The sequence below is a fragment of the Agelaius phoeniceus genome, chromosome 21 (assembly GCF_051311805.1).
Source record: "Agelaius phoeniceus isolate bAgePho1 chromosome 21, bAgePho1.hap1, whole genome shotgun sequence".
NCBI classification, from domain to species: Eukaryota; Metazoa; Chordata; class Aves; order Passeriformes; family Icteridae; genus Agelaius; species Agelaius phoeniceus.
In genome coordinates this window covers 5913491-5937358 of record NC_135285.1, presented here as the reverse complement: position 1 = coordinate 5937358, position 23868 = coordinate 5913491, and the positions used below count along the sequence as shown (strand labels likewise).

General features: G+C 42.8%; 1 protein-coding gene across 16 annotated transcripts in view; it reads left to right on the top strand.

Annotated features, from left to right (window-relative positions):
- Window positions 1-23868, top strand: part of DNM1 (dynamin 1) — a 65144-nt gene that overhangs the window by 4134 nt on the left and 37142 nt on the right. For all 16 annotated transcript variants that reach the window (XR_013184919.1, XR_013184918.1, XR_013184917.1 and 13 more), the window contains exons 2-8: window positions 19436-19509; window positions 20045-20194; window positions 20569-20772; window positions 21276-21374; window positions 22055-22215; window positions 23084-23226; window positions 23305-23440. Coding sequence is in view for 13 of the 16 variants with exons in the window: in XM_054646347.2 (XP_054502322.1) it covers window positions 19436-19509; window positions 20045-20194; window positions 20569-20772; window positions 21276-21374; window positions 22055-22215; window positions 23084-23226; window positions 23305-23440 (967 nt within the window). In the remaining 3 variants the exon portion in view is untranslated. The remainder of the gene's footprint in view (window positions 1-19435; window positions 19510-20044; window positions 20195-20568; window positions 20773-21275; window positions 21375-22054; window positions 22216-23083; window positions 23227-23304; window positions 23441-23868) is intronic.

The following is a 23868-nucleotide window of genomic DNA, read 5'->3' as shown; positions in this document are numbered from 1 at the left end:
TGTGCAAAGTGAATCAATGTTTACTTGACCCCAGACCCGAGCTGGGATCTGGTACCCCATAAGCATCTTCTCTTGGAAGCTGTGCACTCAAACCAGGGGTACTTAGCAGTTTGTCACCAGGCTCTGATGGTATATGCTGAATTCCCTGATATTTTTGTGTTGCCTGGAAGGAATCAGGAGACAGGTGTGGGCCTAAACTCAACCATGTTGGGCTAACACAATGAAATTTCCACATGGGTAAAAGAGCAGTGAAAATGCAGCACTGCAATGCCTGTGGCAGTCAAAAGGCTAAATACTCATTAGGCATAGCTGCAGTAATTGCTGTGACAAAATCAAGCATGGGCCTGGCAGCAAGTGTCTCTTTGCCTTTCTATGTCCCATACTGGTGATGCAAAGCTAGATCCTGAAACCACAGGGTTTAGTTTGGCTTCAGGTATAACTCTGAGGAAGAACTTAATACCTTCCACAATCATTTAGAGATAATTACACCCCCAAGATATGATGAGGGAATGCTTTCCTTGATAACGAATACTTTGCTTTGTTATGGAAAGCTTCCCCAGCAAAATACCTTCAGAGATCAACAGCAGTGTTTAGCAACTATGCAGAAGTGAAGGATCCTAAAGGGATGCATAAAGATATCCAGATACTTGGCCTATTCCTGCAGGAAAACAGTTTTGTTGATGATCTTTGTACTTTTAAGTTGCTCAGGCTTCTGCTGCAGTATGTGGTTTATGAGCTTGAGTGTTGAGGACTGAGATTTCAAATCTTGTAAAATAGCTACATTATGTATAGATTGGGGATGTCTGTTGTACTGGGCAATGCTGAGCATCACTGCAGTACTTCAGGAGCAGATTTAAATTTAAACAAGAAGATATAGTCATGTGCTTTGACCACAAAAGAGGTTCTTAAGAGTGATTCTTCTAAATTTTTGAGGTTTGTGATTTGAGATGTGTGCTGGCAGAGAGATGATTAATTGCAAATCATGGACCTTTAATTGTTGTATGATAAATACATCTGTGAGCCAGTCAAATCCTGTTGTCTATTTGCAGCTTAAAAACACAGGCACTGCTTGGGAACTGACTTATTCAGGGTTGCAGTGATGGTGCAAGAGCCAGGAGTAGGATTCTGCTGCTTAGAGAAATAAACTATGGTCAGGTAACTCCTTCAAATGGCAGCCAGTCTTTGGTCTCCAGTGAAGAAAATGCCTATTTTCATCTTGGATTAATTGGGGAACGAAGAAAATATGGAGCACTGGGGGAAATGGGTAAGGTGTTACAGCAGACCCCAAGATAAAATAATTAAACTTAAGAGAAATCTGTAGGGCTCTGAGCAAACACTTGTGGGAGGAGGACTGCCAGAAGAAGATACATAATTAAGTTAAAACATAACATAGCATGGATGGCTGTGAGGGAGAACCCCGTGAATCTCAGTGTTCATAGATGCAGCAGCAGTGTCTGCCTGTGTTTGTTGTCAACTTGTTTTAATCCTGTTGGGGCTGGCTCAACTAAGTACAAGTCTAATATTTTTTCTCCTTCCTGCAGCAGTTACATGTTCTCTGCAGATCTTTCTAGCTGTATCTTTCAGCTTAGCTCTTTAGTGATGATCTTGTGCTTCTGATAACTGCCCACTAGCCTTATATTCTCTAGAAGAAGGGATCTTTATGGCATGTCTCAGATCATATCAGAATTTACCTAGGGAAGGGAAACCAGCTGCAGTCCAGTGGGGAAGGTGGTGCTCAGTGTGGTGCAAGTTGGTGTTTGGACCTACTGGTGTGTGAAAATGCCAGGTTGCCTTGTCATTGCTGGAATTCATCACCTGACAGCTGACAGATCAGGGACGCTGCATTTCCTTGTGGGCTCTTCCTTGTTAGCATGATAATCCTCAAGTTGAGAGCCTTAGAACATCTTGAGGTTTTTTTATTATTTCTTACTGTACTTTGTGATAAATACATGTGGAATTTTTTGTGTGCTTTCTCAATGAACAGGATGCAGTGATACAAAGCTGTAAAGAGGGAGCAGAACCAGTGGGAAAAGGAGTCAGAAGTTCCCAAAACCTAAACTGTCAGCTGCTCCTGTTTTTTAAAACTTGGTGTGCTTAGCACACAGTGAAAAATCCTTAATAAAACCAGGCAAAGCAAAGATGACCTACTGTTTTTAAAGGGTACTGATTGTTTTCAGAAGCCATTCAATACCTATCTGGGAATACCAAGCCAAGTCCTTGACCCTGACTTTTCCAGATGCTCAGAGCAGGCAGAACCCTGCTAGACTTAAACAGAAGGAGTGGGAGTCTGTCTGCAACACCTCCTATCTGAGGCAGCTTCTGAAAATGTTATTCTAAGGCAGGAAGTTCATCCCCTTCCTGATCTGGTGAATTCCTGAATGTCCCTACTTTGTACTCCAGGTTTGAGTCTGTCTGTACAAGCATGAACAAAAATTCGGAATAAGATTTTTTTAGGATGGATCTTACTGAGGAGAAATGGAAGCAACTTACAACTTAGCATAAGTTAATTAAGAAAACAGTTCTTGCTGTGTTCTAGCTGCTGGGGTGAAACTTATTATGATGCCTTGAGCAGTGAATTTATTGGACAAGAACAAACCATGTGTGCTCCACCCATGTGAGCCAGTACTTAGTTTTTTGTTTCAGGCAGTGCATGAGTAGCAAAACCAGAAGAATTAGTGAAGGGGTGGCAGGCAGTCATCTAGAAGCATATGGTGTTCAGCCTATGTGCCCAATGTAAAATTGGTTTTGAGGCGGTGTCTGTGAAAGGAGATTTACTGATAATGTGCAGGGTAAACCCACTTCCTTGATATGCCACTAAAAAAACCACCCCAAAAACTTTGGGTGTAATACTTTCCTCCTTCTTGGACTCACAGATCTGTAACCATATGAGTCAGAGTACTGCTAGTTGGGAGGAGAGACTAAATTAAATCTGGTCCAAAAAAAACTAAACCCCAAACCCAGAAGTCTAGTCATGCATGGTGGGAAAAATAGCTTACTAGTGGGACAATTTCTCCTTCTACTTGAAGTTTCCTCTTCCTGGCCTCTGAGCTGGTTTTGCACCTTCTGATAGAGAGTGGAATCTCTTGGTTAAGGAATATTGTCTCTAATTACAGACAAATGGGCATGTTCAGCCTTGAGGTAGAATTCTGTTCTTTGCTCTGAAGCTAAATTCTTAGTGATTAATTTTTATACCTTTTTCTCCATCCTTTGAGGCTGTTGGTGTCTCCCATGACATGTAGGTGTATATCATTAAGGACACTTGGACACTGGACAACGTTAAGCATAAAGTGATGCACTGTTTTTCTTAACAATAAATGAAAACTCTGTAAAGATGGCACTGCAGTGTCTGTCTGAGCCCTTGCAGACGCTTGCCTTCTCTCTAGAAGTGTTGTGCCAAGAACTTTAATTCTTCATTTGCAGCAAGTATTTTGCAGGTTACTTAGGTCTGCTCTGCAGAGGTTGGGTCTGGTGCAGCCACCTTTGGCTGCTGGCATAGATCAGGTGCAGGATTTGAGGAGTGAGGGTGTTCTTAGAAAGCACTGGAGATGAGACACTGTCCTACTGGTAGCATTTGAATTTTTGAGCATGGTGTTTCAGGGCAGGGATGGGTAGCCCAGCTCTACAGAGGAGTGAGCCCAGGGTTTTGTACCTAGGGACTTTCAGTACTTGCATGTTCTGGTCAGGTTTGGAGGTGGTCAGCCTGCAAGCAGGTACTGATTCTGGAAAAACTGCAAAAAAGTAATTTCTCCTAATTTACATTTATCTGTGATCCATGTCAAGCACACATCATGCCTATTTTGGGGTGACTTGATGGAGTTTAGTAATGCAAACTGGAGAACTAACTACTATAGATACTGGGTTAGCTACAAAGAGAGGGCTGAGAACATTTCAGTGTTTGCTGACAAGCAGGCAAGACTGCATCAAAACACTGATGGGCAATTTAAAGTTAAATACTTAAACAAATATTCCAGGTGACTCATTGATACTTTGTAGTTAGGTCCAGCTTTGTTTTCAAAGTCCGTTAGTAAATATTTTAATAACAGTTGAATAAAAAGTGGCTCCACAGTTTTCTTAAGCTGTCTTATGTCAATGGGCAGACAGGACAATTAAGTTGCTGGCATTTGCTTCCTTTGTGACCTTCAGGTTTGTCACAGCTCCGAGCCTGCTGCTGACTGTAGTAGATAACTGCTTTGCTTTCCTTCAAGATGCAGTACAGGAATAATGAGCCCTGAGTCTGAAATCGTAACAGTGTCTCTGTTTTCTCCAGAGCATCTGACATGGAAAGTTTTGGCAGACCCTGCCATGACCAAATGGAAGTGAGATGGTCCCTGGTTAGTAGCTTCTTGCAATTCAGCATAACATGCTTTTGGGAGCTTCTTGGAAGCAGACGTTATGCAAGCTCCTCAAGCTGTGTCTTGCTGACTGGAAGCAAACTTGCCAGCTTCTGCCATTTTTCTGCAAGTCTTGTGACTTGTGTGGCTTTTCTTAGAGCCCTGGCCACAGCAATTGAGCGAACAGAAGAGCAGTGTAGCTTTTGTATTGAAAACAGCAATTTCTAACATGGAGGTTTGAGGGTATTTTTTTTTCTCTAAAAGATGCTGTTTCCCTAAATGCTTCTGGAGACAAGTATAAAGACTCTGAAAGCTTCTAAGACCTGCATTGTCATCTCTTCCCTTCCTAAAAATCAGGGCTTAGTCTCAAAACTATAAGCTCTGCTGAAATACTCGTGTTGCAGTGGCAATGAACAATAAATGAGGTTTGGAATAAACCCAGTACCTCACTTGTGACGGAAATGGGAATTGAACTGGAGTCTCTGGGGCTGAAAATACTATTTTAATAATGTATTGCCTCAACAGTCTCCTTTAACTCTCCCTTTCCTGTTTCTTATGACTTTAGGCTGCATTGTTGCAGCCGTGTGGAAGGGTGAAGAGTTAATACAACCATAACAGACATGGTAAGTCCTGTCTGACTGCTCAGACTGTCATTTTGGGGCTGGGAAACACTCTTGCTGCAAGAGGGGCCAGTGTAGTATATGTGATGCCTAAGAGAGGACACAGCCAGTGTTAAACTGATACTGCTGTGGATTTTGGCTGCAAAGCCAGGCAGTGTTGCTGTAATGCTGGATAAAAGCTGATCATAAATTGCAGCTGTATTTCAGAGTAGTTTTACAGCTGCATTCAGACCCTTTCTCATATCAATAGGCAGAAGTCTACAGAGATGCTGAGCAGTCGGTTCTCAACATCTGCAAATGTTTTCACAGCACAGCTAACTTACCCTGGAGAGCACTAGGAGAAACTACAGTGTTTCCCTTTATTATAAAATTGAGAATGGAGATCCAGTGATGAGGGAGGTGGTGCTGAATTTTTTAGAACAAGGAAAGAGGTACCTAAAGGCAAAAATCTTGAAGTCTTTGTTCAGTTCCTCCTCTTTGTCTTCCTGCCACTCTTACATGTGTAGAGACAGAGTAAGTTACCTAGGATCTGGCTCAGTGCTCTGACAAATTACCAGACTGTTTCAGCCCTGAGAGCTCTTCCTCATCCACATAGTTACAAACCTCTAAAAATGAGGCTTATAATGACTGTCCATTTGCCACCTGCCTTCCAGCACAGGAACAATTCCCTGTCAGCAGGGGAATATGTCTGGTGGCCTGTTAGTTCAGAATTAAACCAATAAACAGCAAAGCTCTAACCCTCACAGGTTTTATGCTGTTATTTAGCCTCACTGACTTGTTTATGATTTACTCTGAACTTACACTGCTCTGGGTCATGATGGGACCCCTGGATTCTAATACATGTTAGGTTTTCTCTCTTTCTGGCTGCTGTGATCTCTTGTGTAATCTCTGGCTATTTCTTAAGCTGATTGTGCTTTTACTTTTAATAGAAGCTCCTCTATGAATAGCTGGGAATTGCCTGAGCGTGGTGGTGGCCTTGAGAGGAGATCTGTCGCAATGGGGTTAAAGCTACGGGTGAGGAGGAGGAGGCTGGTACATTCCAAAATGCAGAATAACCTTTAGGGATTGGTGCATGACATGTGTCACACTGCAGAGCTGATGCTGCAGCTCCAGCACTGAAACTCAGGTCACCTCTTCTACATCATGCAGCTCTCAGCAGAGATCCCAGCAATAAACTTCTTCCCTCTGGGCTGTGCTACTTTGATTTGTTCCTGTTCCTAAGAATTACTCTGCTTATGCCTATTCGTGCAAGATGTGTTTGTTATCTCAGGCCTGCAAACTACCAAGCATCCCAAACTAATTTTGGAGAAAGAGATCCATTTCCTGAATGAATTTGTATAGACTATTGAAGGAATGATATTTAAGGAATGTTTACTGCAAAAGAATAAGTGACTTACTGCATTGGCACTTGATACTTTGCCAACTTCTGCTTGGACAAAGTTGAACTCACATTGGACACCTGGAGGGGCAAAAGCAGATGTCTTAGAAATCACTGTATTGGTGGAGTGGAGATACAAGAGAGAGATATTTAGTTAAACCCTTTACTTCTGGAAGATAAGGAAAGGAATGGAAGGCTGTAAGACTGTGGTCTGTCCAAGTCACTACACCACAGTTTTGCTATCAGAATGCTCACCGATAAGGCAACACCTGCTTTGATCTTCCTTTTTTGTTGTTGTTGTTGAATTTAAGTGCAGCTTTTTTGTCACCTCCCATGGTCACTGCCCAAATTTGACTAGAGCAAATGTGCCTTTTGTGCACATGAGAAGTGCTGTTCCACTGGACATTGGAACCAGACAGGAGGTCTGAAGCTCATCTCTTCTGGGACTATTGATCCAATTTTTGTTCTGGTACAGTGGGAAATGGAGATGTTTGTGTGGTTTTTTAAGTAGAGTTTAATGCTTCTGACTTTGCTCTGCACTAGAGGTGTTTGCAATCAGTCTGCTGGGTCTTCTTCAAGGGCTTTAAGTGGCAGTGCCTCTGCACCATGTTCCCAGCTTGGGTTGATCCTAATTATATCTGGAGCTGCAGAGGTGCAGTGCATAGCAAGGAGCCTGGCACTGTTCCTGCATACTTCTCCAGGCTGAGCAGAGATGTAAATTGACATCTTAAATTCCCTCTGCAGGACAGCTGTGCACTGTGGGCAGTTTGGTCAGGATGTCTGAGTGCAGCATAACTCTGTTACCCCATGGAATTCTGTCCTTCCTGCCTGGCCTGTCGGAAAGGAAGCAGGCTGCCTCCCCATCCACAGCACTCTCTGCCTCTTACCACTGACCTGAGATAAGCTTTGGGGTTCATGCATTCAGCTTTATAAACTCAACACCAATATGCAACACATCTTGGCTTGTTGAGGTAGCACCCTTCTTCGTGCAGCTTCTGTTTGGTTTGTGTCTGTGGGCTCATCAAAGTGACTTTGCCTTTCCCAATGAACTCTTTCAGTTGTCTGTACCCTTTAAGGAATTCAGGCTCTGGGCAGCCTGTCTCCTTTGCTAGCACACAGTGCTGTCTGGGAGTGGAGGAAGTGTCATGCTGCAGTGATGAAATGTGCCTCCAGCTACGTTTGTTCTTCTCTTGGGTCTTGCAGCAAATATCAGGGCTCCAGAGGTGGAGTTTTGACAAGAAATCTAAGATAATACTTAGCACAACTATTTGATATCTTTGAATTTGCCATTGTACCTGGTTTCCTTCTCTGAAGGAGAGAAGGACAAAAAGGGGGATAATCCCCTTTTTTATCCAGAGCCTCCACATGATGAGTAGTGTGAATATTAGTCACTGCTGCACAGTATGATGGTGTCTCTGAGCACAGGAGAGCTTCTACTGCTGGGCAGCCTTTACACTGCCTCTGCTACTGGGCAGTCTGGACTCAGCTGCAGCCTGGCTCCAGAGATTAAGACACTGGTGGTGGGAAATAGCCAGGTCAGCCTGCTGCTCGTCAGTCTTAGCATCCATTAATCCCAGGGTGTTATTGTGGCTGTGCTTTCCCATCAGCCATTCCTGTCCCAGAGTTTTAGTGTACAGCTTGTCCTTTTGTTTTCTCACAGCTCAAGTTGCAGGTGCTGAACAGGTCACGTTTTTCAAGGCTGCAGCCTTCTGTTACAGCAGTGCCAGGGGTTGGGAGCTCTGTTTGTGCCAAAGCAGAGCAGTGTTGCTGCAGTGTTATGACAGATCAGTGCGGCTTGAAAAAGAGGCAAAGATGCTGGGTCATGGGTTTACCTTTCTGGCCTTAAAAAAACCTGTTTCTTCACTACTGTTATAGGGACTGAACTAATTTGATGCTCTGTGGTGTTGCTGCTGTCTGGTATTGTCTTCTTGGGGACTGGAAATTACAGGGAGATTCTGCAATTGCAGAGTTTTTTGCCAGGGTATATATGCTTTTGAAGTAGCAAAAGGAAAACTTGCTTTTGTGCTGTGATGGTGAAAATTAAGCAAGACAGACATAAAGGTCTGGTTTACAGTTTTTGGGGTGGAGAATGCATCATGCAGTGCAATGTTTCTGGTGTTACTTTTTTTTTTTCCTCACATGAGTAAAACCAGCCTTGTTTCCTTTCTCCTGGGATTGCAATTCTTGAAATCAAAACTGCATTTTCCACAAATGTGTAATCCTTACTGCCACATCCATTCAGGGTACACCAGGCTGCTTATTCTCTTGAGTTCCTGATATTGTCATGCAGAATAAGTACTGTATTATTTTTTACCGTGAATATCCCAAGGCAGCAAACAAAATCCAGGATTTCATTTTCTATTACTCAGAAAATCCTAGAAGAAGCTGCACAGCAGCAGTGCTGCAGTTTTGTGCTGTCTCCAGCCTGTGCTTCCCCAGCTCTGCAGCCTGGAGTCAATGCGGCATTTGCTATAACGGGCAGTGACTTTTTGAGATCAGGCAGTGCACTCTAGGCTGTACCACTCTAAATAATTCTCCACAGTAAAATGCAGAGCTCCAAACAAGAAAATGCCTTTACAGTTTTTTCCCTGCAGAAGCACAGAGTAAATTGGCTCACAAGTGCACGTGAAGTGCTGGAGTATTCTGTTTTGATTTCCCATCTGTGTTCTACGTCCTCACGTACTCTGGACTAACCCATCTGCAGGAAGATAGCAGGGAGGGAGCTGGCAGATAACTCAACCCTCAAAATGGAGGAGGAGAAGAATATTCCTGATTAATTCTCTCACAGCAGAGATGAACTGAAGCAAATGACATTTTGGATGAGATGGTCAGGTTTGTATGCTGGGAGTGCCTCTTATTTCTCCTCCAAACTCTTGACCTGTGACTGTAGACACTTGCTTAAAACCTCAGCAGCTTGGGGCTGATGCCCACCAGTGAGGGATGCAGGAGCTGTGTGGACATCAAACTGATTTGTTTCTATGGAAACAGTAGATTTCACCATGTTTTAGGGAAGTAGGAGGGGAATTATACCCCTGGGCCTGGTTCTGGCTCTCAGATTGGATTGGTTGCTGCACAGCAATTGTAGAGCAGCAGCCCATGAAAGGATTATCTATCAGCCAGTGATCACAATTAGGGAGGGAAGCACGTGGCTCCAATCTGCCCCCATTGTGGGATTCCCAGGGTCACTGCCCTCCATGGCACTTAAAGAGTTTAACCTTGGTTACTCATAGCCCCCAAGGAGAGCTGCATTGCAGTGCAGGCAGCTGCACCCAGACTCCTCAGCTGGGATGGCTGAGGGAATGAGCTCTGCTTGTACCTCACAAGAACTGAAAACTATTTGTGGGATCTGCAAGGTCTGGGGGAAGCTGAGATCTTTTAGACAAGCTTCAAGTGATGCCTGGTGATGAAATTATTGTAAGTGCAATTTGTTGTACTGATCTCAGAAAGTCCCAGCACTTGAAGTGCTGTGACTAGGGGTGATGATTTTGAGACCTTTTTTTTTTAAAAATGAAAGGTAACCTCATGAAACCACAGAAGGAATCAAAGCATGAATATGAACCTCAAACAGGTTCAAGGAAGAAGAGTTTTTACTAAACCCCATATATTCTTAGTGATCTGTAGAACTGAGTCTCTTCAAACTGGCCTGGTGCCCTTGTGCAAGATCCCAGTGCTGGTCCTTCTGAAGGAGTTAACCAACATCTCTGTATTTCAGACACTCTGCTCCTAGAGGCACTTACCTATCCAGGCTCTAGCACTGACTGAGAGGGGGAGCTTGTGTTTCTAGATAGAAAGAAGGCAGACCATGGAAAACTGACAGAAAGGGCAATGCCTGTGTGTGTTTGAACCTTTTCCCAAGGTACTCCTTGTTTCCTACAAATGTAGGACAGGAGCTGTGTAACTCTCTGTAATGGGGAGAAATTCTCTTTGCTCAGCTTCTGTTTCCTCTTACTGTATATAGGGACTTCCTATATTCCATGTTATGTAAACTGAGTTAGGGATGAAGGGCAGCTTCCAGCAGAAATTCTTTCTTTATGCTTTGTAATATAGCCAGTAAGTCAATTGGATGGGATAATCCTGGTTATGGATTTGCAGGGGTGCATCAGAAGAATGCAGCAATATATCTGCTTTACTTTCAGGTCATCTAAAAATATATATATATATAGACCTTGAAAGTCAGCCAGACCCTGCTGTAAGGTTTACCAAGCATACAGCTGGGGTGTGCTGGCTTCTTTGGAATTCCTGTAGACATACAGCAGCAGAAATGCCTGGGGCAGACTCATGGCTATGCCAGTTTAGTCTGCACGCTGGCAGGCCCTCAGGCCATTGACTAGAAGTGTAAGATTGCCTGTGACTTCCTTGGAAGTCCCTTGCCCTGTGGAAGCAGGGCAGCCAGGAGGGCTCTGTGGTTGTGCATTTGATGAAGTGGTGCACAGCAGCTCCAGCACAGCCATGGCTTGGCATGATGCACACAGCTGTCTTCCAGATTCTGATGTATCCTGAAGCTAGTGGAGTGTGAAACAGAAAAATCAGCCCAAAGGATTCAAATTAAAATAAACAATAGCAAAACTTATCTTATCCTACTGCTTCCAGCAACCTGCATAGAGGCATGTACAGGAGAGGGGCTGAGATGCAGAGAAAGGAGAGGTGGATGTGGAAAGAGTGGATTAAAGAGGCCCCAACTGCTATGGATGGCTCCTGGGAACCAGTCTGTGCAGTGAGAGATAAGCCAGAAAAGCAGAATTTAGTGCACTTGGGGAGGGGTGGGGGAGAGAGAGCTGTTTCCAAGTGAGCATTCATGTAAAAATTGCTGTGTGCTTTCCTTCTGGCTTTAGCAGTGTTAAGGAAGGTGCTGCAGGCAGGAGACTGAACACAGCCACTGCAGCTCAAGTATCAGTTCTGTGAGAGAACATTGCCCCAGGGTGTTCCTCTCTCATTGCCTGAGCCCCCTCAGCCCACACTTGGCTCAACAAACACATTCTGAGTGGGCAAAACACGTTTTTGATTAACACTTCTGATGTTCAAGGCTTGTAGGTGCTCCCAGAGGCATGAGAGCACATGAATATGACAATGCCTCCAATAACAAAAATCTTTCTCCTGTTCTGTAGGAAAGATCTGGGCACTACCAAAAATTACCCAGACAAAGTACTGGACACTGTCATCTCTGTATATGTAAATCAGTGGCCAGTAATTGTGTTGTGTTCCAGGGTGAGGAGACAAGCTGATGATAAAATAGCTAAGATGGAAGCTTGAAATTCAAGCTGTCCCTCTGTGGCACATCATTTACCCCAAATGTCAGTGAAACAAACCTCACCATTATGCCTGTCCATGAGGAACTGGATTTGATTTGCCAAACTCACTGTGTAGGCTTTCAAATAGCCAGACATGCAGCTTTCTATGGAGGTGGATTCTCTTGGAGGGGGCAGTCTCCTGAAAGGTTTCTTGTCTTTTCAGCAGAGACTGTGGTGTGGGGTCATTGTGGTTTTTGAAATGTTGTGTTTTGCAATAGATGTAAGTTTATGATGTGGCTTTGTTGAATTTATATGTTAACTCCATAAATACACTGTATTTTTCTTATTTTGAATGAAGTGAGAGCACAGTGTGGGAAAAAGATACAGGAGAGCTCCAGAACATGGCATATCCTGGTCATTGGTGAAAGAGCTGCAGGAACCACAGCAAGGGTGATTCTTGTGGTGAGAATCATGGCAGTTCTGGAGCAGGATGTGGTGTGAACATGTAATACTACTATTGCTACACTCATTACACTGAATTAGCCTAGCTGCTGTCCTTTGATGTTTGGAAACCTCAGTGCCTCAGTCTGCACAAAACCTTGGGCAGAACCTCTTGCTGGCCCTGTGGTGGTATTGGGTGCATTTCTGCACAAGGGAATAGAACAACTCCAGGCAGACTGGGAGAAGATGCCAACTCCAGAAGTTATTTTCTACTTCATTCTCTACCCTCTCTGACTGGTGTTTGCAAATTATCCAGTATTATGTTACAAATGTGTCCAGCTTATACTGGCATTTGTGTTTTGCCCTGCTTAGGCAGCACCTGCGAATTTTCTAGGACAGTCCCTGGGAACTCACCTTAAACACAGCAAACTTCCACACTTGAGAGGCTTTTTGGTCCTTTTGCTTACTAACTTGGGAGAAGTGACCAGGTGTTGGAGAAGCTGGCCTGTTTGAGGGTCAAAATTATTTAACAAAGCAATTGTAAGTGTTCCAAGCCAGCACAATAGTGTTAATCTCCCTCTGCACTATTGTAAATAGGAACTCAAGGTACAAGGCAGTGGGAAGCCTTCTCTTTATTTTTTTTTGTTTCTCCTAACATGTATATTATGATGACACTCATGAACTATTGCCTGTCTTTATTTTTCACAATTGTTTTCTTGAATAATGAATCATTGTGCACAATAATATTGCCAGTATACTGGAAAATGGTGTACTTACAATAGATCTTTATTTCTATATGTATCCATTGTGTGACCAGTACCAATTGCATCCTAAGAAGTTACATTATGTTAAGTGCTTATGGAATTGCTCTTGTTCACTGTGGGTCAGGACTAGGCATACTTGTGCTGTGGGGATTGGCTGATAAATAATGCACATCCTCTGGCCTAAAGCTATCTAAAAGTGCTAACCTTAATGGAAAAAACCATGGCTTAACTAGGAACAAGATTTAGATTATGATTATGAGTCTGTATGACTGGTGTCCAAGTTGACGTGAAGCAGTATGAAAGGAATATGAAAGCTTAGGGCAGAGGAGAGCAGAATAGCAGGTTGATGGATGTTTTTGTTCATAATGCACCTGTTTTTAATGCTTGCTGTTCCTCTTGGCCTGTCTGGCTTTTTTTTTTTTTTTTAGTTGAGAAGTGCTTTGGCTCAGGCAAGAGAAGAGCTCACAGAGGCACCAAGTGGAAATTCTGAATCTGCAATGCAGCCCTCTTGGAAACCTGCTGGGTGGCAGAGGAAAGAACAAACTTGTCCTTGTTCTTGCCCCACACCTGAATTATGGAATTGCTTACAAATGTACTTGCATGTTGCTTGAAGGATCAGACCAGGAAGGTGCTCCAAGGGCAGTTCTGCATCTTTCTTCCTTGTAGTAGAACTACATGATGTCTACTGTGAAGGAGCACCAGGAGTCAGTGACCAAAAAGTACAAAGCTCCTGCTGTTTGAGGTGCTTTCTTTAGGAGTCAATATGATTAATAGTAAATATTGTCAGTGTGTGGTTAAAGTGCCCCATAGGTGTCAGCCTGTGTGTTAAGGATTCATTTTGATGTGCTGAAGTAAGAACACGTTTGAAAATACAGGTGCTGTGAGATGAAGTGCTGTTCAGGGAAATGTGCAAGCTGTCCATAGAATGCAGCTTGTGTGAAAATGTCACTGTTGCTGATGGGCACAGTGATCAGAAGAATCATGTGTCAAAGGTACCAATACCTCTGGATTGGCTTGGGATTCTTGTTAAGCACTGTGCCATCATGAGCTAAGCAGGAACTCTTGATCTGGATGTGTGAGAATGATGAATGATCAATTATAAGCCTTGACAGATGAAAATGGTTTGAAGCTTAGGCAGGAGCAGGTCTGAACTGTGTAACCAGACAGTAAAATCCATAGGGACAGAACTGTATTTCTTGTGGTATATTGGCATAGTGCTTTGTGCAGTGCATTTCTGACTGAATTGCTGTCCCCAGGCACCATCAGAACACAGGAAGTTACAAATACTCAAATTAAAATACAAACAGCCATGTGAAATTATGGAGGCTGTGTGAATTTTAATTTTCTGAAGCGAATATAATCCAAACTGGGGATTAATGACATCCCTTAATACCCTGTTTTTCTATAGATGTTTAATAAGAAATCAAATAGAAATTAAATGATCAGATGCTGGTGTTCCCTTCTGTTCTTTGCAACTACTTTTATGTCTTCATAAACTGCTGTTTTGGCTCTTCAATTGAGGCTTTACCTTCTCTGGTGCATTCTAATTCAAAAATCTCAAAGGTCTGGCAAACAATTGACTGCAGCTATGCTGTTGGTTTGTCTAGACTAGGCCTAGATTTGTATTTCAGAGCCCTCTCCAAACAGTTTTCCAAGCATTCCAGCTTCTCTGGAGTCAGGGAAAGCAAGGTCTGAGTTCATGTGGACCAAGAGATGGTACCTGGGACTCTGTTCTGGTTCTGACTGCTGAAGAGTTCTGCTGCAACTTCAGTGAAGACAATAATCATGCATGAAAAAGCTTTGACTCAAAGTCCTTTCAGAAATACAGATTACCAGTGGATGGAGAAGGTGCAAAACTTGAATTTGCTGGAAGGAGGGAATAAATGATGCTCATATTTGCAGTGGAAGAGAATCTATGGAGGAGCAGTTGCAGCCTGAGCTGATGTGTGGGGATGCCATTCTTGCTGTTCCGTTAGGAAGTTGTGGTTATCACTTCTGATATCATGGCTACAGGGTCAAAAAGAGATTTGCAAACACCAGATTGCTGGAATGAAACAGCACTGTAAATGTTACAGGAATCTCTAAGCCTTGGAGCACAAACCTAAAGCAGTGAGCTGACACTTCTGGCAAAGCATGAAGGGACAGACTGGCTCATGCAATCACTTGTCTTGTACTTATCAGGATTTGAGAGCATTTATTCCAGCAAAGCTGGTGGAGCAGGCACAACATGCCCCTGACAGTCACTGAGATGCTCAAAGAATTGCTCTCAGTGTCTCATTTCACAGGACAACTTCAGATCCAAGTGTTTGACCAAAGGAGTAAACAAGTATTCTTTGGTCTGAGCAAACTGTGTGTGTATGTGTGTGTGTGTGTGGACACAAACGTGCCCCTACTGCAGCAAACTAACTCATCTGAGTATCTTTTAATGGACAGTCACATTTTCTTCAGTGTAGCAACAGTGAATAAACACAAGCAACATATCTGAAAGTTTCAGTATGTGCCTCTTCAGGTAATCCCAAGCTTTCCATATGGGTATGTGTCCTACTTTTTTTGATTGCATCTATCTTTGCTTCCCTTTCCATACAATATATGTTGGTTTATACAAGCAGTTTGTCAATTTCCTTTGTTTTATGAATAGTTTGGGCAAAGTATCTTTGATTGATGCTACGTTTAACTTCCAATCCTTTGTATTGTGCAAGTCATTAAATGAATTCTGAAACTTGTTTATAGAGCAGAGGTGGTTTTTTTGGTCACTAATAGCCACTAATAACCTTTCTGTTCTGTAGGATTCTAAGTTACCTAATGCATGAATGCTTTTCGTAGATAGTGTCTGGCTTTAGTTAAAAGCCTCAAACAAACAAACAACAAAACAATTAAGGAAAGCCCAATTCCCAGTGCTCTGATTATAAATGGATTGTTGCATGACATCAAGATTGCTTTAATGTGTTTTCAAGGTCTTTGGATTTTATTTTGGTGTTGCTCTACAGTAGCTGCCTTCCCTTTAATATTTTTTTACTGCATTACAAATGCAGCTTTCAGCCCAAATCTGCACTCTCATGCAGCTCTGCATATGAAAATAGTCATAAGACTGGAGGGGATGCTGTGATTGTGCTTGCCCTGAGGTAGCTAGTCAAGAACATGTGTAAGCACTTCAGAACTGAGCAATGCAAAATACAACAATAAATGCCTTTTCAGGTCATTTCCTTGCCTGAACTCTTTCAGCCTGAGACCTGTTAAAATTTGCATCCTTGGTTCTTTGTGTTGCTTTGGTTTAGAGGAGGAGATCTGTCTCTGGCCAAGAATTTACCTACCTCAATATTCTCTCTGCCTGTTGTTAATTAAAAAATGAGCGTGAAATACATAGAAATAAGTCTTTCAATAAGTGATGTTTTGGGAAATGTAATTATCTGAGCCTAGTTTTCCAACCTTGATAAAATGCTTGGAATTGCATTGCTAGAACTGATACCTCAGTATCTTGATTCAGAATTTTGAGTCAATAGCTAAGAAAGCTACAAGCAAATTAAGTATTTATATTCCCTGAATACAGCTCTGTCTGTTTTAGCTGCTGCTTTGTGTATTTTCTAGATGAAGCCTAGCCTGGAGGAGTGGCACAGTGTTGTATTCCTGCTTTAAAGCACAGGAAATCAAATGTTGTCGTGCCCTTCTGTGTGTTACAAACAAAGAAACAGAAAAAGGATTTCCCAGTTTTTAAGATAAAGAGTGAAAGAGGAAAACAAGGGGGTTGGTGCCCTCGACCTGAGTAACATAATTCAGGCAGTCGTGTACAGTGGTGTATGTAATGAGGCTCTGCTGCCATGCTGCAGGCTGCCTTGTCTCAGCACTCCAAGCCTTTCTAACATTTTATCTCTGAAGACTTATTCCATCTTTCTTTTTCCTCCCTCAGCCTTACTCTTTTACATCTCCCCTGCTGGAAGTGAATGAGCCATTTTAACCCCTCTGCTCTTGCCTGCCTAGGTCACCTGGTAACCTGGTGGTTTTTACCTGGTGTGTTGCCTTCCTGATTCCAGCTTGGTGCCATCACTTTGGGCTCTTTTGGAGCAATAGCTCTGTGTGTGTAGCTCTTCCTTCAGGCTCTGAAGTGAGCTCAGCCTGTACTGGGCATGTTGTCTGTGCCACACGTGCTCTGTGGTTGTATTTATTTGCAGCAGCAGTTTGTGCACCCTGCAAGAGGGCAGGCAGGGCTCTCCACTCCTCCTGCTCCTCAGCACTCAGCCAGCTCCCCACAAAAGTTACTAATCTCTGCTTTTTGGTTTCTGTCATTTGAAAGGCTTAGCTGGAGCTGGAGGAGGAAGGGGTTTTCCAACAGGCTGTAGAGAGAAAGTAAATGAAGAATAGGAAATAACATGGAGACAATGGGATGATACTACATCAGTTGTAGGGTTTTTGTAATAAAGCTTTTTGGCTGTGACTCCTGATAGGAGTGTAGAGAAGATTGGAAAGTCGAACTGCATATAGCTCCCAGTACTTTGTGGGTAAGAACACACATTCATTTTCTGATATTAGGGATCAAAATTGCATGTATTTTCACTCAGAACTAGAGCAGCACTAAAGATTCTTGGTTTAGGTGACAAAATCTTCCATATTGATTTGTTGTCTTGTCCTCTAGAGGACTTGGGGTTTTTTCTTTGGAATAGCCTGGGTGGTACTTGAGTTAATAAATAAATTGGATCTTTTTAAAATAATGCTGGAACCCAATGCCATAGGCTTTCTATCTCTTTTTGTCTTGAGATTTTTTTTTTCTTAGTAGCTGTGATAAGGACAGCAGAGAAATTGGGATTTTAACCAAAGCAGAAAGATCCAGGAAAATGTAGTGCAGATCAATAGAATCTTGCTTCCTATTGATTTCATGCTTATAAATGCAAATGGTCCTTTTTCTACAGTAAAGCAAGATTTGATACTGCAAGTTGGAAACCAATAACTAGAGGACTGTCTTGGTGTGCTGGAAAGGGAATCTGTAGTAATGTGATTCCTTTTTCTTAGGTATAAGTTCAAAATAATTTAGTGGAGCTCAAATGGATTTGTTACACTAACAACTGATACAAGGATAGGACTTTTCCACATATTAACCACAGACATCCATAGGAATGGAGCTGAGACAGCAGAAAACTGTTAGAATGATGCAGTGTCTCAGAGATTCCAGGGTTAATCCCACTGGAATGGAAAAACTAGAGCTGTGTTATTTGAAAATCAAATGAAAGGTAATCCCCAGTTAACTCTTTATACTTCTGGAAAGTCTAAAATAATGAGAATGAGTTTCAGTCTAATTTTAACTGAATTCCATTACTCCTGGCTTAGTAATTAACAGGTGATATTTTTATTTGAGGTGTTAGAGGATATACGGTGCCTCCTTACACTCATTTCACTTGAACCTAGTCTTCAGTTTTTGATATTACCAAGTTACTCTGACATTCCCACAGATGGGGAATTACTTTTATAGCTGAGAAAATGGAAATAGAGAGAAGCAGAATAACTTGCATAGGCTTACACAGGAAATGATTGGCCAGACCAGGAGCTGAGACAGGGCTGCTCAAGGCCTTGTCTGACACAGAAACTCACTTCTCATCTTCACAGACTTTGTCAGTCTTAAGTTCATGCAGGAGTGAGAGGAATACCTCAAAGTGGAGAGCCCTGGATTTCTCATTCAGCAGAGTCAATAGTTACTCCTGAATCAGCAAAATTATTCCTTGCCACAGTTCTGAGGGGAAGGAGGATTGTCTGCCAGAACCCTGCCAGTGTAGGCAGGGCTTCTTTTAACAGAGAATGTTATGTTCATGCTGTAGGAAACATATTTTGAAGTGATGCTTCTCCCAGTAGGCGAGGAAGCAATTGATTATATTTTCAGAACTGCTCAGTGGCTCTTGAAGAGCCACATGAACAGCCAAGTAGTAGAAAACCAGACCACAAACTAGCAAGGTCATCAGCAGATGCAGTGAGCACGCCTAGCTTTGAATTGGAAAAAAAGGAAAAGCAAAGGAGAACTGGTGGGCTCTGGCTGCTAAGTCAGCATTTGGAGAGTGTTAGTACAAGGCTGCTTTCCCTTGAAATTACTTGGAAGTACACAAAAATTTAGGATTCTTTTAAATATAGAAAGAAACTGCAGCTTTTGCCTTGGCAATACTGATATCTTGATAGTTCTAGCCAGGAGAGACCCTGTGTGGAGACATGCCTTTGGCTGCTGGTTATTTTCTCAGTTGTATCACGTGGTGTTTGCACACTGGGACAATGTGGTGTCTTCTCAAGCCTCAAGTGCAGGGTGTGAGTGAATTTGTGTAATTGTTTTTGCCAAAAGGAGGCATGCTAGTTCTTTGGCTCTGTGTCAACTTCTCTTTTCTTTCTGAAAGATGAAAGTGTATTTTTTCCAAAGTACAGACAGCTGTATTAAATGGGCTTGTTAGCTAACTTGGAACTTCAGCTGAAGGAGCTGGACTGCCACAGACATGATTAGAGGGACTGTGCTGTGAGTATAAACTACTTCAGAACAAGCTCTTGCCCTTCTCAAGGAGAGGCACTTTGTTTTTAGTAACTTAAACTTTTTTGTGCTCATAGCTGGGACTCCCCCTTAGAGTCCGTGTACACTTAATAGAAGCAGAAAAGCTGTAAAAGGGGAAGGAAACAATCACACACTCATCCAAAACTTCCTGTTTCATTGCAGGGACTTTCTGCCACGTGGATCTGGCATCGTAACCAGACGCCCACTGGTCCTTCAGCTGGTCAATGCCAGCACAGGTATGTGAGCTCCCTTCCTCTGTGTGTCCAGCTGGATTGCTGTCCTAGTCAGGAAGTTCTTATTTGATCACTGGAGAAAATAAATAAGGATTTTACCGAGGAAAAATGACCTGCAGCCTTTTTGCCTGTTTAACATCTAATGCATTAAGTATTGAGAAGCAAAATGCTTCTTAATTTTTTCTCTTTTAATTTATTATTCAAGACTCCATGCACACACATCATAATTTTCCTTTGCCTATGCAACTGTGACTCTCATGAGTAAGACCTAAAAGCCAGAGCACCCTGCTGAAAATATAGTGCATTAAGGGGGTGAAGATGTTGGGCTCAATTGAATTATCTCAGATGTAGACCACATAAATGTGACTGCAGTAACTACTATTCCAACCTGCAAACTCTGTGGGAAAGGCTCTTGCCAGACTTCATCCTTACAATTGTGTTTTGTTATGTTGTGCTTTGGGACGTGATGCTTTCATCACACTTCTGAGTGTTTCTCTGGTTTTGGTGACTATTTCTGACTCTGCTTCTGTTTACATAGAATATGGCGAGTTCCTACACTGCAAAGGAAAGAAATTCACTGATTTTGAGGAGGTCCGTTTGGAGATTGAGGCTGAAACAGATCGTGTTACTGGCTCCAACAAAGGGATTTCCCCTGTGCCCATCAATCTCCGAGTCTACTCTCCCCATGGTGAGCCCTAATGCAGAGGGACCAGCTCTTCTAGAAGGCTCTGCACCCCATTGTGAATGGAAAACAAAGTGCTGTCATCCCTTCCTGTTCAGTGTAGCATATGTGGAAGGACTTTGAGGGCACAATTTTCCTGATCAGTGTGAAAACAAGTGATTTAAAGGGGAGGGTGATGAGATCATTGACAATCACAGCAGAAACAACCTGCAACTGGTTCTTACTGACCCATAGCAAGAAAGAAGTAGAAAGCTTTGTGTGCTTTTGTCTGCACATCTCTTATCCCTTATTGGAGTCACTTTAACTACAGGTGGTACTTAAAGACCAGAACATTCCTACCTTAACAACCTCTTGTGGTAACTCCTGTGTCCTGTTTCTAGTCCTGAACCTGACCTTGGTGGATCTGCCGGGTATGACAAAAGTCCCTGTAGGGGATCAGCCCCCTGACATCGAGTTCCAGATCCGAGACATGCTCATGCAGTTTGTCACCAAAGAGAACTGCCTCATCTTAGCAGTATCCCCAGCCAACTCTGATCTGGCCAATTCTGATGCCCTGAAGATTGCAAAGGAGGTGGATCCTCAAGGTAAATATCTCCTGATTTATCCTGGCATTACTAGACAGTGGCTGGATTTTCATTTGGTTGTGATTAGCCCAGTAGCTCATGTCTATTGTCTTGGGATGTATTTTCACCAGCATTCTTCTAAGAGGTATTAGTGAGTGTTAACAGTTGCTGTAGTAGTTTTGTTACTCCCCTTTTGTTCATTTGTCTAAGCCCCATTTCTAAAGAGTTGAAGGATTTTGTTTCCTTTAATCATTTGCATTTGGCCTAGAAAGAACTAGGAAAATATACACTAAAATCCTGTTCTGCTGTGGCATAGCTTGTGCATTCAGCAGGATACAGCTGAGAACTGATCTTGATTTTTGTCTGTTTTGCTCTTGTGGCCTCTTGTACATGATGGGAGCTGTGATATGTGACTTTAAGAGCCCTTGGGTAGCTAAGTTGGGCAATCTGTAACCTCTGTGAACAGAGCAAAATAATACATGAGTCATTTGCTGATCAAGTATGTTTGTGGTTTTTTCCCATAGGCCAGCGCACCATTGGGGTCATCACCAAGCTGGATCTTATGGATGAAGGAACTGATGCACGAGATGTGTTAGAAAACAAATTGCTTCCCCTCCGTAGGGGTAGGTTTCCTTGTGCTTTGCCCATGATCTCCTTCCTCTGCTTTCCCTGTGTGAGGTGTCCTGGCCTCATCCTCTTCCTCCCTTCCCTTCTTATAACATTTCTTACAACTTATGGTTAAACCATCTCTGTTACAACCTAGAAGTGAGAAAAGTTGGGGAACAGGGCTCAGTCATGCTGTTAACAGGAACTTTTTAGGTATTTATACCTTGATATGTTGTCCTAGCAGAAACACACTTATGCTCTTATTTTTACTTTTTCTTTCCTCCTTTCATTAAGGCAAACTGTGAAAGATGTCTAAAACACTCCCCTTGCTGCCATAGTGACGAGATTAAGTAATTCTGGGCTGTGGTACTTGCTGTGGCCATGGCAAAAGTACCTGTGCTAAGGACTCATAAAAGGAGAGTCTGAAATAAATTAAACTGGAGTGTGCTTTGTGTTAGGGGAACAGTAACAAATAAACTAATTCTCTGTTCCATACTAACTTTTGTCCTGCATACCAAAATATCAGAACCTGGGCCATTCAAGGAAAGTCTAATTTTAAACTCTTCCAGTTGCCCCTAATAATGTGTTACCACTAGAATCCCCCTTTTGTAATGCTGCTGGCTGAGTAACTTCCTTCTCAAGTCTGGGTTTTATTTACATCCTTGCAACCATCTGATCTCTAACCCCACTCTCACAGGTTACATTGGTGTGGTCAACAGAAGTCAAAAGGACATAGATGGCAAGAAGGACATTCAGGCAGCTCTGGCTGCAGAGAGGAAGTTTTTTCTCTCCCACCCAGCCTACAGACACATGGCTGATCGCATGGGAACCCCATTCCTGCAGAAAGTTCTGAACCAGGTACTGTCCACAGTCAGGAACTGCTGCCCATGGTGTCACTGGCTGTGAAACACACTGAGGCCAATAATGGAGCTTGCACCCCAAAGGCAGAGCACTGATTTATCCTTTCACTTTCAGTAGTTGGTTTGTGGTATAATACACTATCAAAATGCAAGGTCTTTCTGACTGAGTTAAAAGATACCGTCTAAATTCTAGTGATCTCTGTACCTAACAATATTTATGTGATACTGACAGTTATTTCCCATCTATTAAGGCTATCTATTTTTCATACAGCAGTGATTTGCTGTTGCTTCCTTCTCTGCTCCCTTGAAATACTCTCTGAAATGGAGAGTCTCTTTCCTATTTCTCCTTATTCAAATATTCATCTTCAAACTGGAGTTTCCCACAAAGCTGTGCTTTGTAGAGGCTCTCTTATTAGAGCCTCATGAATGGTTCTGGCTCCTTCCACCTTACCTTTTCACCCTTTTTTGTTTGAAAAAAGGCTTTACCACCACATTGGGTGTCAATGGTGTGCTAATCTGAAGGCAGAGTAGCCTTTACCCTCATGTAAAAAGCAAATGCTAATACTTTAATGTGAAGTTTATTCTTGGATTTGAGTCATTTTGGTTTGTGTGGATGGGAGTTTTGCACCATACTAGAAGGTAAACTGAAGGTCAAGAGTAGAGGGGTGCAATAGGCAGGAGCTGGGAAGGGGGAATACCTTCAGCTCATAACTGGTATTTGTCCTAGGATAGACATTTTGTTAGGACCACACAGAAGAATTGAACACAGAGAGGAGCTTTCATCTGTTTTATAGTGTGGAGGCAGCAAACTCTTCCCAGTGACTACCTAGAGGTTTATTGTCATCTTAAACCTTCTTCTTGTGCAGCAACTGACCAACCACATCCGTGACACGCTGCCAGGGCTGCGGAACAAGCTCCAGAGCCAGCTCCTGTCCATTGAGAAGGAGGTGGAGGAGTACAAGAACTTTCGCCCCGATGACCCTGCTCGCAAGACCAAAGCTCTGCTTCAGTGAGTGGCCTCTGTGTCCCTCCCTGGAAAGGCCTGCTCAGCAATGAGTTCTACTTCATGCTCTTGGTTTTCTTTCAGGATGGTCCAGCAGTTTGCTGTGGACTTTGAGAAACGCATTGAAGGCTCTGGAGACCAAATTGACACCTATGAGCTGTCGGGAGGAGCTCGGATCAACCGCATCTTCCACGAGCGTTTCCCCTTTGAGCTGGTGAAGGTACTGCTTCCCCATGCTGCTGACATACACTTTTTGTTTCCTGTTGTATATTTCTACTTCTGCCTGTCTCTTTACTCACTCCTCTTACTATATTTCATCCGTGGCCTTTCTCTTCATCTGCTTTGTTTAATGGTTTTCCCTTTTATCACCTTTTTTCACTTGTTTGTCTCCTTTATTGGGATCTTCCCATAGTGCTGATTTTCCCCTCTGTCCCTGTTTTTGTGACAGAACTTAACTTCCTCTGAGCTAAATGACAGTGTTTTTTGGACTTGATTCCTAGATGCTAAATTGAGCGTGAAAAATCGCTTTAACAGAACCCATGGTAAATCAATGACTGAATGCCCTCACAGATATGTCAAAGCTACTATGACTAAATTTCATGTAGAAGGAATGGTGCTGAAACTTGCATTTCTTGATCCTGAGCATCA